This window comes from Anoplolepis gracilipes, chromosome 7 (assembly GCF_047496725.1).
Source record: "Anoplolepis gracilipes chromosome 7, ASM4749672v1, whole genome shotgun sequence".
NCBI classification, from domain to species: domain Eukaryota; kingdom Metazoa; phylum Arthropoda; class Insecta; order Hymenoptera; family Formicidae; genus Anoplolepis; species Anoplolepis gracilipes.
Window position 1 is genome coordinate 9363734 of NC_132976.1, and position 13720 is coordinate 9377453.

Below are 13720 nucleotides of genomic sequence, written 5' to 3' on the forward strand. Positions count from 1 at the left end.
TTTATGTAAATTATAAAAATAATCTAAGCATTCTATTACTATATCTATTAATTCAATATTAACATAGGGGATAACATTAACACAGATAAAACTCTTCAACTCTGTTGGACAACATGCGTCAGATATGCAAAAAGATTAAAGATTAATTGCAGTCAAAGTTCAATATAATAGTGACTAATGTACTAAATATCAATTGATTGCACAACTACTTTAACGCGCATTGATTAACAACAAAGACATCTTTATCTTATTGTTAGAAAAGAAAGATAAAAAAAAGGAAGAAAAATAATATTGCCTAAATATTGTCGTAGCTATAATCGCATTTATATGTATAACATTCGTAAATCTCGCGAAGCGTCTGCGTCTCCGTCTTATCACCATTCAGAATATTTTCAACCTTAAGATTTAAGATTTCTTCGGCGTGGATGTCGGAAGAGGCGGAGGTGGTACGTTTGGTATTTTCTCTTTATCGTTCGTCGTCCGATCTTTCTTCTCGTCGTGGAAACTCGGTAACAAATGGCCGGAATCGGCGTTTCTCGGCGTAGTCGCCGGGATCGGTTCCAGGGAGCTGTAAGGCTGGTAATCGACGTAATAGGTGCCGGGCACGAGATGCTGATTAAAGCTGTTGTAGGTATAAATGTACGGCTCGTAATAAAGGGACTGATAGTTCGGGTAGAAGCTCAACGGCACTTGCTCATTTTTCTTCGGGGAGTTTTTCGGGGGATCGCTCTTCTTCGAACCATCGTCGCTTTTTTCCGTCGCGCGATCTTCGTCGCGTTCCTTTCCGACGCCGAAACTGGTCGATTCGGCTAGACGCGATGTCGAGGAAGCCTGATCGTTCCCGGCGACCTTATCGTCGACGGTACCGACCGACGGATAACCCACCACTTCCGATCCGGCAAAATGAGGCGCTATTTGAGTATAATAGAACGGCGGCACGTAACCGACGGCAGTACGATGGATGATCGGTTGTATCACTGGAAACGTCCGCGACGGTGACAAATTCTGATTGCTCGTGATTACAGCGTTGTACACTTTCGGCACCCTGAGGAGACCCGGGGCGGCGACCACGATGGTCACGAGCGCGCTCACAACCAGCAGCTTCATCTAAAAGAACCGTTCGCGTTAATTTTTAAAAACAAAATTATATTTTTAATATTAAAAAAAGAAGGAGGTATAAAAATCGGCATTTTTGGTCCCAAAGGGGAACTTATGCAACATGCTTTGCTCTTTATTTGAAGTTGAAATAAAAAGGAAAAAATGTGTTTATTTAACTAGGAAAGTGCGGGAAATATTTTATAAATGATAATAATGATTTTTAAAACGTCTGTCAAATTTGAGCGATTTAATAAAAGAAGAAAAGTTTTAAAATTTAAAAAATTCTTAATAAAAAAATATTTCATTATAATGCTTTGAAAAGCTGTCCAAGTAAGCTGCAAGAATATACTATAAAAAATGGAGGTTTCCATTTAAGAAGTTAAAGGTGATCTTTGTTTGATCTTTAAATGACTATTCAAGATCAAATCAATAGCACCATCTTATGTCCCCTTCGGAATCATACAACTTTTGTTAAATAAATATTTTTTCCTTCTTATTTCAACTTCAAATAAGGTAGCAAAACATGTTCCATAGGTTCCTTCTTAGGGCCAAAATGGCGATTTTTAAACCCCCTCCTTTATAATGAGATTCTCTTTGCGGGCAAAAAAATAGCTGTAGAATTAGAAATCGATGCCTTATTGTTTTGTAATAGGAGAATAATTGAAAGTAAATTGAAGAACAATACCAAGAGAAAGATGAGCGTGTTTCTATAGAGAAAGGGCTGACACTATTATCGGTTTCCGGAAAGGTAGCACTCGGACAAGCATCTTGCATGAAACGGCGTATATAAACGAGTCGAAACACGCGTGCACAGAATATTATCCCGGTCGTGTTCATAGGGCGTGTACCTACTCAGGATCGAGATATTGCGTCTATAGCGGATTCCTATCGTGGTTTAAGTTCAAGCCCCCAGAGTAATGGCTATAGTAATGCGTTGAAGGCCACGATGCGGTATGCCAAATGATATTGAATCCAACCAGAGAATAGATGTTATGAATTCTAGCCCTGCTATTAATATTCATAATCGACACAAACATGAGAATGCGGATAATTTTAACAGAGATGTAAAAGATTAATAACACTGCAAGAAAAAACAAACATAAATATTTCATCAATTCTCATTCTTTTTGCATTGTATTAAAAACATTTCGAGATAAACATACACGCAGATTTATATTCATAGACACATCGAGACATATCAAACTAGAAATATATATGTATTCCGAGACTAAATTTCTTTTTGCGCAATAAACAGGAAATAGATGTCAAACGAAAAGAGTTAAAAGAAGTAACTAGTAATTTAGTATAGCGTACGAGTAATTTAGTTTGGCGAGCAAATAAGCGAGATTATTACACGGCAAAACCACGTGGCATTGCGCGTAGTGAATCATCAGTATTTTCCAACATTATTTCGCACTTATCGCTTCGTACCTCTGATAAAGGCCAGTTAGCGCTCACCTTCAAAGTTACGAGCGACGTGGACTACTTAAGCGAAATATTCGCTTGTACTCACCTTACGTTGCGTCGCGTTATCAGCTTCTGCACGTTTCCTTTGTGTACAGCGGGGATCTCTGAGAAGCTGACACCACAAATAGCAAGAGCACTGCATGAGCCCGTAGTATATATGGCCCATGGGGTTCCAGGGTTCAAGTCCCGACTCCCCCACTACGAGCGATTCTCGGCGAAAGTACTCTCCGATCGGTACTATAATGTCCAACTTCGGAGACCAGCCTATATCACCGGTAGAACTGTAGAAGGATTGGCGGTTTGCAACGCGTCTCCTTCGATGGTTCATCGAGTGCATCGAACCACAAATGATGACGATCTCTTTAGAAGGATAAGTGCGTCTAGGAAAGTCGCGTGTCGTCTTTGAAATTATATAGACACGCGCGGATGATTCGATGTTTAAAGATTAGACATATTATTTCTTATATAACATAGTCAATAAGCCGTAATTATATCTGTGTCTTAATACTTTTGATCTCGAATGTATCGCTATACGCTAAAAATTACAGGAAGAATAAAATCTCTAATTTTACTATATATACATTACGTAGTTAGTATCACACGAATAAAATTTTCAAAGTTGTAATCTGACAGGTATCGCGATTATAACAGTATTACATATATCGGTACGGTATTTATGTAATGTCAGACAGGATGGAATTTATCAATCAATCATTATCGATCAAATTTGAGCATGTACTAGGAAAAAAAGCGAGAACCTTGTATTTTATCATATATATATCGTATACAATTGTTAATCATTTCTGACACGCGGATCCGAGCTGTTATCCTACTGACAAAGCGTTCGAACAAAGAATATATTAATCACCAGCCTTTCCAGTTGACATTCGCGCATTCTGCCACTTATAAATTCACATATAATCCGATAATAAAATGCATCAATCTCGTTAGGAAAGCAAGGTAGTTTACCTTGGTATTTTGTTTCTTAATTCACCTTCAGCTACAGACATTTAGTTGCTACGTGCACTTGCCTTTGATATAAAGATACGAAAATGCACAGCGCAAGGTATATAATATAAATTGATGTTTAAAAAAATGTGAAAAATTATTACGTATTGTTTCTCTCTTGTGGCACAGCGTGTCGTGCTAATTTTATTACATAGAAGCTTTATACAATACTGTTTACACGCTCGGCCGAAATTTAACTCTACTTAAAACACTTTTAACCAAATACTAACGTGTATGCGTGCGCGTGCGTATTCTGGAATAAAATTCCGCAATTATGATTTCTCTCATTTATATATATATATATATATATATATCATGAACATATTCCGTTACGTATTTATACACTGTTGTCGTATAAGTATGCGAAAGGCGAGCGACAAAACGCCGGCGATTGCGAAAGAATTTTTGCGTAAATCGCGCGCAATAAGAGAATTCAGAATTCCAGGCGTGCGTATTCGGTAGGTAGGGTGAAAAAAAAGTCTCTCATTCGAATTCATCGTATTACAGTTTCGGTAAATCGGTCACATTCAAACATTAACATATACACGTGGAAGTAACAAGCTCGCTGGTCCAGCGCATAGCGGATGACGCACTTCGCCTTACTCGCAGTTTAACGGGCAGACTACAATAAGAAACGTGTATCTGATTATGACGTCGAAACCGCAATAATAAGCGAAGCAACTTGATCTATATCAGCGATACCGTAACGTGCCGTGAAGATTTTTCACCATAATAATCAACATAAATATTACACATTCTCCGTGAGATGCTTGAAAATGAAAGACTTAAATCTAAACCGCTCGAGGTGATCATATGCTCAGTTTGATTATTCTCGACAATATTATTGTACACGAGAAAATATAAAAAAAAGAATATGTTTTTTATCCTATAAACGTAAATGTGATGATGTCGATTGATCTCGGTCAGATCGACTCGATCGGTATGTAACAGATTCTCCGCAGCAGCAAAATTGGGAAATTCGGGAGAAAGACGATCATCAGCAGCACCAAGGGCGACAGTAGCAGCAGAATGTTGGCGTACACCACCAACCACCAGATCGACAACGTTCCCAGAACCGGCTCTAGCATTATGATCCTCCGCCGGTCAAGAGATCGAACATACGATCGAACACGAGTGGGAGAGAGACACTCGCGAATGTTCCGAGATATCTGGTTTTAAGAAGGTAAAACACTTCCAGACCATGTCGGTAGGTTTATTCTGTGTGATGCGCGAGCTGAAAATACAGAGAACAATTTTTTTAATAATCTTTTCGATAATAAAAAATTGTATCATTGTAAAAAAAAAAGATATAAAGAAATAAATAAATAATATAATTATAAATATAATAAATAATATAATATACAAATAATGTAATAAATAAATAACTTAAATAAATAATAAAGAAAATTAATACTAATAATAAGAAAGTGTAATGCAACATTGCTCCTTGAAACGACGTCTTTCGATTCGTAGGTATGAAGTTCAACGTAAATAACAACGATGTTACATAATTCGTAATGAGATTTATTTACAATTTCACATTATTAAAGCATCAATGAAAACGCGTCTGTATATATTTGTAATGTAATTTTGCGTAGAATTGCGGCACAAATTGAAAATGAGTTATCTAATTAGACAGTAGCAAAAAATGATGAGCCAGCGTGATTACATCAATCCTGAGAATATATTACTTATTGATTGCTAACTATACGACAAAGTTGTAATACTTACGTAACAACAATGTACTAAAGTCATTCAACAAAATGTTAAAAAGTGCCAATTCTGAAATTACCTTATGCTAAAAAGTCTTTTCCAATATACATAATGTAATATATAGGTAATAATCTATTGGCATATTTTTATGTTCTTTAATTTTTTCATCTAAAATTTAAAAAATCTAGCAACGAATACTAAATAGATCAGTCAACAATATTAGCATCCTAAAGAGCTATCGTTCCTAATAAATTCAATGAAATCACGTATATGTAAACGGATTCATGAGAGAGATCTGCTCTTTCCTCGCGACCTCCATGTTTCTTTCTTATTTTTTTTTTCTTCTGTCTGTCGAAACTACACGATTGTCTGTCCTTGTATCGAAGATAGTAGTAGATTCATCTCGTGGTAGGAATGTTGTGCAAACTTGCGTAATCACAGCGCGATATCAAAGAAGGCAAAACTGTGCTGAGAGAAAAAGAGGGAAAGAGAAAGAGGAATGAAGAGAACGGGAAAGCGTTGGATGTGAAAAATGATTCCAATCTCTACTGATGTAAGCACGTAATACTGCAAGAAGGATGGTCGCTCGCATGAGCTTGACTCAACGTATTGCATCGAGAAAAGTGAAATTTTCACGATTGCATAAGAGCTGTATAATACTAGTATTCAACGCGGCATCATCATATAACGCAATCTAAATGCGCGCAACGTAATGTCAACGATCAAGCGTAACGAGATAAGTAGCCTGCGCCTTACACAGGTTAATTATAAATTTACTTAAGGCCTACTTCTTCAAAAAAAAAAAAGAAAAAACAAACAAATGGAGTAAATATCATTTTGTCCACCTAATAATAATAGACGTTTTTTTCCGATAACAGTAATTGTATAAAAAAGACACATTGTTCTCTGTCATTATATTATCTCTAATCACTGATATCTATTACTGTATTATCTATCATACAAGAGTGTATTAACAAAGTCGAAAACTAAAGCAATGGTACATATTTTACGTATATCCGCAAATTTTTTCTACAAAGAAGCGTGTGTTTATAAATATTGGATTACATCATAGATATGAAGTTACATTCTTACAGTCATTAACCGGTTACGTCAAATCGCCTTTTGCCTGCCTCCAGTCCTTCATAAGATTGTTGTGTGACAGAAATTGAAAATGATATAATTTCGCCCGGTGAAAGGAACAATCGCACAGACAATAGTAATTATTTGCAATGTACACATAGCAATCAATGCAAATAGTACTTGTTAATTGAAAACACATACACACAACTAGAGACAAATATATTTAGAAGGCATTTTAAGATCCCGTTTAACAATATTATTAAATTTAACTTTATTTAACAAATTCCTTTCCCCACAAAGTAGCCATAATTAGGACGAAAAAAAAGAAACTGCAATTAATCGCGAGATTAACCGGAGTCAGGATGTAATACCAGATGTGCAATAAATTTGATTTTACACACCTCCACCCTACCTTCCGCTATTACGACGGCTTCACGACACTCGCAAAAGGCTGCATCGCGTCATCAAGTCCTGTCGGTAAAGCGCTTTATCCTCTCGCGACGCATCTTAGCTGACGCGGTAAACATGAGCTGGACATGGAAAACAAACGTCGCTGATAATTCCTTGGCATACGTACTCACGCACGCACTCCTTTTTTTCTCTTTATCTATTATTTCGCGGAGCCTGGTTGTGGAGATCACAGCTGACTGGCGTCCGCGCGCGACGCGAGCAGACGCGCGCTCGCTTTACGTGGACTGAGCGTTAAAGTTCGCGGCCGGTCTCTGGGCTCCGGACAGACTTTCCCTTTCCTTCGGTTCTTGAAGACCGGCGACGGCGTGTAATACCGGGACGGCCGTCGCGTTAAGTCACCCGGTTACTTACACGAACGGCCGTGCCGTGTGACGACACACGTGTGTGCGTCAACCCGATGGCATTGACGGGTTTCCACGCGCGCCCGTTTCTTCGGCTTTCGCTCAACGAAGGCGCGAACAAAGAGCTCAGCCAGCTGGCAAGGAGTGGCATTTAGAGCGGCATGGACTGACGCACGTTCGTGAACATTGAACAACATTGTTTGATATCGGCAGCGAGCAGAAAATTTCATGAAATTTTTTCCCCTATACAAATGCGATAAATTATTTCTACAAGATATATGAAAGGAACCGCTTTTCGGGTCCCTCGTAATTCTCGTAAGGTCAAGGTCCGTTCGAATTTGTGTCTATGTCAAATTCTTGAATCCGAGATTATTTCTGATTCTCCATATAAAATTTTTACCTTTTTTATACTTATATTTATTAATATAATTTTTTGTGTTTATTAAAATATTTATTAATATAATTTTTTTTTTATATTTATTAAAATATTTTTTACCTAAAATATTTAGAAATGAGAAGAGAGGAAATTATTTGTATCTAAATTTTTGTCTAAATAAAGATTAGATAATACAGCTTTCTGAGAGCACTTATTAAAAAATCAGTTATATAAAGGAGAGTGCTTTCATTTTTAAAAATTACCTAAGTTCCTCTGAAAGCGTCCAAACATTATATTTACTTTCTTAGCAGTTTATCGAGAATATTCTAGATCAGAGATAAAAACACTGAAAATTGCACAACTTATTTATAGCATAATTATTTTTATCGCCCAGTCTGATTCGCGCGCGAGAATATATGCAAAGATAAATCCAAGACAAGTACTATACATGTACGTACGTAATTATAGTTTGATGAAATGCCATCAGGTAAAATGACTGTTATTAAATGATTGGCGCAGAGAAAAATCCGAGAAAAGATATCATAAGATATGTCAGAAGAATCCAATTATGCACATGTTTTAGTCGACGATACTCGATATCGCGCGTTATAAACAGAAGATGTAAATAGACGTGCGACGGAAAGACACGTGCGCGATCCATGCATTCCGGATTCCGGGATACGCGATAAACACATCTTGAGCGACTTGATCGCGCATTTGCTTCACCGACGAGCCAAGGTTCATCGCACTTGTACAAAGATGACCTTCGAATGTGACTTGACTTATTTACCGAAGAAAACGCATAGTAATTGGAAGCGCGTAGCCGGCAATAGTATATGTCAGATTCGCGCGCGCATGGTTCACGCGTGATTCACAGATGGTACGCGAGAGTAAATTCTTAGCAAAAACGTTCATGAGAATTTATTGTCTTAGAAACGACAAGCGCGCCAGTCGATGTCTTCCTTGACATATTTATTTCACTTTACATGCTCGGTTTTACCGTATGTTTTTATTTACTCGGTTATCTTTTCAGAATAAGTTCTTTGTTTAACTTATCGTAATTTATTTATTCTCTTTTTACAGAGGGATAGAAAAAGAAAAGTCTATACACATATATAAGCCATGTAATAAATTTCATAGAAGTCTTCTTTTTATATTTTTCTCTCTTCTATAAAACAGACTAAATCCAAGATATTTTTATGAAATAATAATTAATGAATTCTTGTGCATGAGTCGATCAATAAATTGATGCGAGACACAGTCAGATATAGATAATGCTTTTCAAATTTAATTTTTTCTAAAAGCATTCAGTCTTGATGTTTGGCTAGAATTCTCTCTCGATTCATTGATTCCGTTCATTCATCAATCATGATAAACTTACTCCGCATTATGAGCGTAATGCAAAACAGACTACAGCTTCTGTATTTCTTATTCATAATTTCTATTCTGTAAAATTCGTATTATTGATGCAATTCAGTTTCTCTTTGACCATGCACTGTCCTCTATGTGAAAATGTACAAGTTACTAAAGTAAAAGGAATATCGGTACAATCACGATGCAACATTATTGACATTTGCACCAATCGTTGAAATGAATAAATTCGCTATTCAAATATGTCCGAGTCACAAAGTTGGCATTATTTATACTTGGCCATACCTATCAATACTCTGATTAAATTTTAATTAAATATTTTTTACATTCGTCTCTCACTCGCTTTCTCTTACGTTTCTTCCATCAACTCATATTATAATAAGAAACGATTTTACCGACATGCAAGTAAAATATTTAATGTATAATGTGGCATCCTATGCATTCTCGTATGTGTTATATGTACAGCTCGGTTTTAGAAATATATAAATATCAAAAGTACTTAAGAGTTGCTTCTCGATTCATTACTTAATCATCTATATCATCTGTGATATATATTGCACTTATTGTTAGAGTATCCTGACCTTAAAATTTCTTGATACGTATTTAAACTTTTCGCATAACGAAAATAAAAGAAACGCAACATATCAATTAATATGAATTATCATTTAATTGTAATCTAGGTTAGGTTTAATTTTTTCTGCGCTACGTTGTAGATCAATAATCTAGGCAAATAGACCAACGAATGATTAATCAGTAAGATTTCAACATCTGAGTTAGCTAACCTAAACAAAGAAAATAATCTTAATATTATTTGAATTATTTTTACATTGATGTTTTTGGAACGTACAAGATAGAAATTTAATTCCTGACGTTATAAGAAAAAAACAGAAGCTGACACGAATGTAAAAATGATGTAAACATTTCTATTCCAGGTCTTCCGTTAATCTGATCCGTAAAAAATAAGTTAAAAAAATCTTATTTTACTGAAATATTTAGGCTTTAAAAAGTGAGCTTGAAGTGAATCGAAAATCTATCTGACGTTACTCTCTTTGAAAAAAATTACATATTGCATGACTTTTTATATATTACTTTTGCTACTTTTTTTACTCTAGTTGTCGTATAAAAACTGCTCGTTAAGTACGCCACTTATTGTATTTGACGGTGCATATTGCATGTGTATGTACAGTTTATTTTTTAATCTTTCTTGGAGAATTATTGATATCATGAGAATGAGAAACCAGTTTAAAAGAGAAAACTATTTGTGCGATTCTACTTGATTCCAATATTGCTCGTATCTCATATATGCTGAATATAATTTCAGGAGAAATATTTTTCTTAATTACCGAAAAGCTTTCAGATAATTATAGAAAAATAATGATGTCGATATTCACGAATATTTATAAGTATTTTTCTAACGCACGATTTATATCAAAACAAATCATCTTTTGTGATTTCTATTTAATAAATATAATATTTATATAAGCACATGTATATATATATATGTATATGTATGACAGACAGAAAGAATAAAATACAAAAAACGAAGAATATGTGTATAATCACATAGAAGATAATAAAGTGCAATAATGTCGTTAAAGGCACTTTCTCTCTGCTTGTGTAAATAAGTTAATGGTTAATCGAACACGTGGATTACTAATGCAACTAATGCCAGCGATATCATGTAATCGACAAGTTTGAACATGTGCATTACTTGCACATACTTTGAATACTCGAATCCGGATATTCGATGTTTTTGTATTTTGAAAGTCCAAATAGTATCTAAAATACTGGAAAATTAATTTCATAATTAAATCTTCCGTGTACATTATTTAAAAGCAAAATCTGATCAAACTTAAAAAAAAAAAAAAAAAAAAAAAAAAAAACAACGTATTTTGAAGCTCTTATTTGGATATAAAATTGCTAATTAAAATTCTATGGTAATATTTATGCTGAGAAAATTCATTGTTAATTTATAGTAACAAAAATACTGTGATTTTTCGTTTAAAACCTACGCAAATTAGATATTAATGTAATGGTATAATTTTATAATCATTATTAATTAAAATTGGATTTTTTTAAAAATAATTTTTTAATGTTTTTATTTTTAAAAAATAATTAAATATTTAACATCTAAATAAAAAATTTGATTTTCTATAACGGGAGAGGAAAAAAGGTTATAAAAATATGTGCACGAGACTTGTTCCAACGTGAATGTTTGGGGCCCTGAAAAGGGCCAGTTTTTATCAGAAGTAGAAGCAGTGTCAGAAAATTATTTCTTTGCTGCTTTAGCACTCTTAGTAGCTGCCGCCTTAGTAGTTTTCGGTTTGGGTGTCTTTGTTTTGGCAGCGGGGGCTTTGGTAGCTTTCTTGGTCTTGGAAAGATTTTTCGTCTGAGCGGCAGCCTTTTGTTTCGCCGCGGCTTCGCCTTTCTTTGCCGCCGCTGTTTTGGCGGTCTTCTTCGGCGTTGCCGGCTTCTTCTCAACAGATTTCTTAGCCTCGGCCGCCTTTTTCGCTGGCGCCTTCTTCGCGACCTTCTTCTCGGGTGTCTTCTTAGCGGTGCTTCGTTCCTTGACAGCACGCTTTACCACCTTACCCTTCGGACTGGGCTTGGCGGTTGCGAGCTTGAACGAACCGGATGCGCCTTTCCCCTTGGTCTGCACCACCGCGCCAGACGTAACTGCCGCTTTCAGATATCTCTTGATGAAGGGGGCAAACTTTTCGCCGTCGACCTTGTAAGTCGAGACGATGTACTTCTTGATGGCCAGCACGGATGAGCCCTTGCGATCTTTTAGCTCCTTGATGGCGGCCGTAACCATCTCCGCGGTTGGCGGATGTGTTGACTTCGGGCGCTGAGTCTTCGCCTTAGATTTGGCAGCTTTTTTCGCTGCTGGAGCAGAAGCTGCATTTTCCACAGCTGTGGTATTACCGTTCTTATCCTCCATGGCGATAATATGCGAGAGATATTGTGCAACGTTCGCAGACGAATACAAATATAAACTCGTTCTAAACGCTCACAGATGACGCTATTCACGAACTGTCGTTCGTCGCGCTACTAGTACTGTGAGCGCGGACCATGGAGAGAGGCCCTCCCAATGTTGCGAGTAACATGCCGTTGGGAATGAAAGAGCGCCCGGTAATTGTTTGTTGTTTAAACAATATTTTGCACAATGAAGGTCGTTCGGTCAATGTGCAAAATCGTAGAAGCGAGTAGCTAGTTTCGTTTGATGTGTGTTTCAACGGATTTCTACGCGATATACATCGATTTTTACGCGGTTCCGTGCGACGCGAGCAGCTGATCCATTGGGGGGAGTCGATTCAACTTGCCAAATAAGTTAATAAACAATGCAATTATCGATCCACGATGCGTTTATGCGGTTCACGAAACGTCATGATAGCTGTGCTAACTGATCGCAAGTGTTTACTTCGGACGAGATACCAAATTCACGTTGAATATTCCAACTTAAGTGGGTGGCAGAATACAAGCGTTAGCGCAACACAATGTGAATACCGATTACAAAGTACATTTGCAGACAATTTTATGGAATAGTGTAAAATGTCATTATCGATCGGGAGGAGTGCAGATATTGTTAGGTTGTAATATTATATGCATAATCGTGAAATTTCCTCGAAAAAAACTATATATGAGCGAGACGATCTCTTGTAAGGCGTCGATTGCACATCCGTGCAGTTAAACGTCTCTGTGTAATAAACCATCTAAGACAAGATAACGAAACAATCATGTAGTGAATTATTATATTAATAAAAAATGACATTCGATAAAGCACAAATAACCGTAATACAGTTGTTTTTTTTTAAAATTTCTAAATCTGGATTGAAGTTAATGTCAGAATTTACTTCTGATCCTCGAACTGCGTGACCGAGAAAACGTGAAATTCGAGCCGCGCTTGAAAAATTGTCGTTTTCATAAATCATAGATTCTTTTGTATTCTGAAACTGTCGCTCGACAATGTAATTAGATTTTTATTCTTAAAATCCGTTGACAAAATTGAAAATGAAAAATATTATTTTTCATGCTAAATTTATATCGAAACAACGTTTTAAAGACTTATCTGTAGCCCGTTAGTCAAGCATTTCTTTGCAACGTCATTATTTAATATAACATTTCTGAAGTAATGTCTTATCGATGTTTCTCTATTTGGAAGTACATTTTCATTGTTTTTTTACAATGAAAATTTAATTAATCTGTAGACACATATAAATGATGCATATCGCTTAAAGCTGTCTCTGCTTTAAAATTAACGGAAGACTCGTAGTTGCGCGAAAGCCACTTAACATGAGACGCGTGACGTTTTATATCTATTTGTGAATAATTTAAACTTATTATAAAAGTTTATCATAAAACTTGAAAAACCTGTTTTAAAAGAAAGTACGCACCTTATTCCGTCTTATCTTACTATGTTATCTTTCTATCGTTCTAACGTTCTTTGTTTGTTTAAAATAATACATTTTCTTTATCTGACAAATAAAATTAATATAATTTTAGAAATGAACGAGGTTTCTGTGCCACTTTCCAATTTTATCTATGCTCTCAATGTTTCAATTAATATGCAAACGTAAAAAAAAAAAATATATATATATATACATAGCGATTTTTTATATAACATATCTCACTATTATATACTATAACATTTAATTTGTCTTCATTATTCGCATAATCACACTTTGTAAAAGTTATATATAATCCTCATGTGACATTTCCAAAACTTTGTAAGTTACTATTTCGCATATTTTCTGTATTTAAAAAAACCTATGTTGATGCAAGAAGAAAAAATAAC

The 13720-nt window shown here is 35.7% G+C and overlaps 2 protein-coding genes across 3 annotated transcripts; both read right to left on the reverse strand.

The window, feature by feature from the left end:
- Positions 1-42: 42 nt before the first annotated feature.
- Positions 43-7236, reverse strand: LOC140667547 (uncharacterized). 2 transcript variants are annotated; one of them, XM_072895606.1, is made up of 3 exons: positions 6779-7236; positions 2612-4807; positions 43-1107 (listed from the first exon to the last, which is right to left on the reverse strand). In XM_072895606.1, the coding sequence occupies exons 2-3, from the start codon at positions 2900-2902 to the stop codon at positions 406-408; spliced, it is 993 nt and encodes a 330-aa protein (XP_072751707.1). In that variant the 5' UTR covers positions 2903-4807; positions 6779-7236; the 3' UTR covers positions 43-405. The 2 variants fall into 2 exon arrangements, with proteins under 2 accessions (XP_072751707.1, XP_072751706.1); XM_072895605.1 differs by having other exon boundaries at positions 6768-7236.
- Positions 7237-11064: 3828 nt separating this feature from the next.
- Positions 11065-11939, reverse strand: LOC140668257 (uncharacterized). The gene has a single exon (XM_072897140.1). It carries the CDS (start codon positions 11864-11866, stop codon positions 11195-11197), a length of 672 nt encoding a protein of 223 aa, XP_072753241.1. The 5' UTR covers positions 11867-11939; the 3' UTR covers positions 11065-11194.
- Between the last annotated feature and the right edge of the window lie 1781 nt (positions 11940-13720).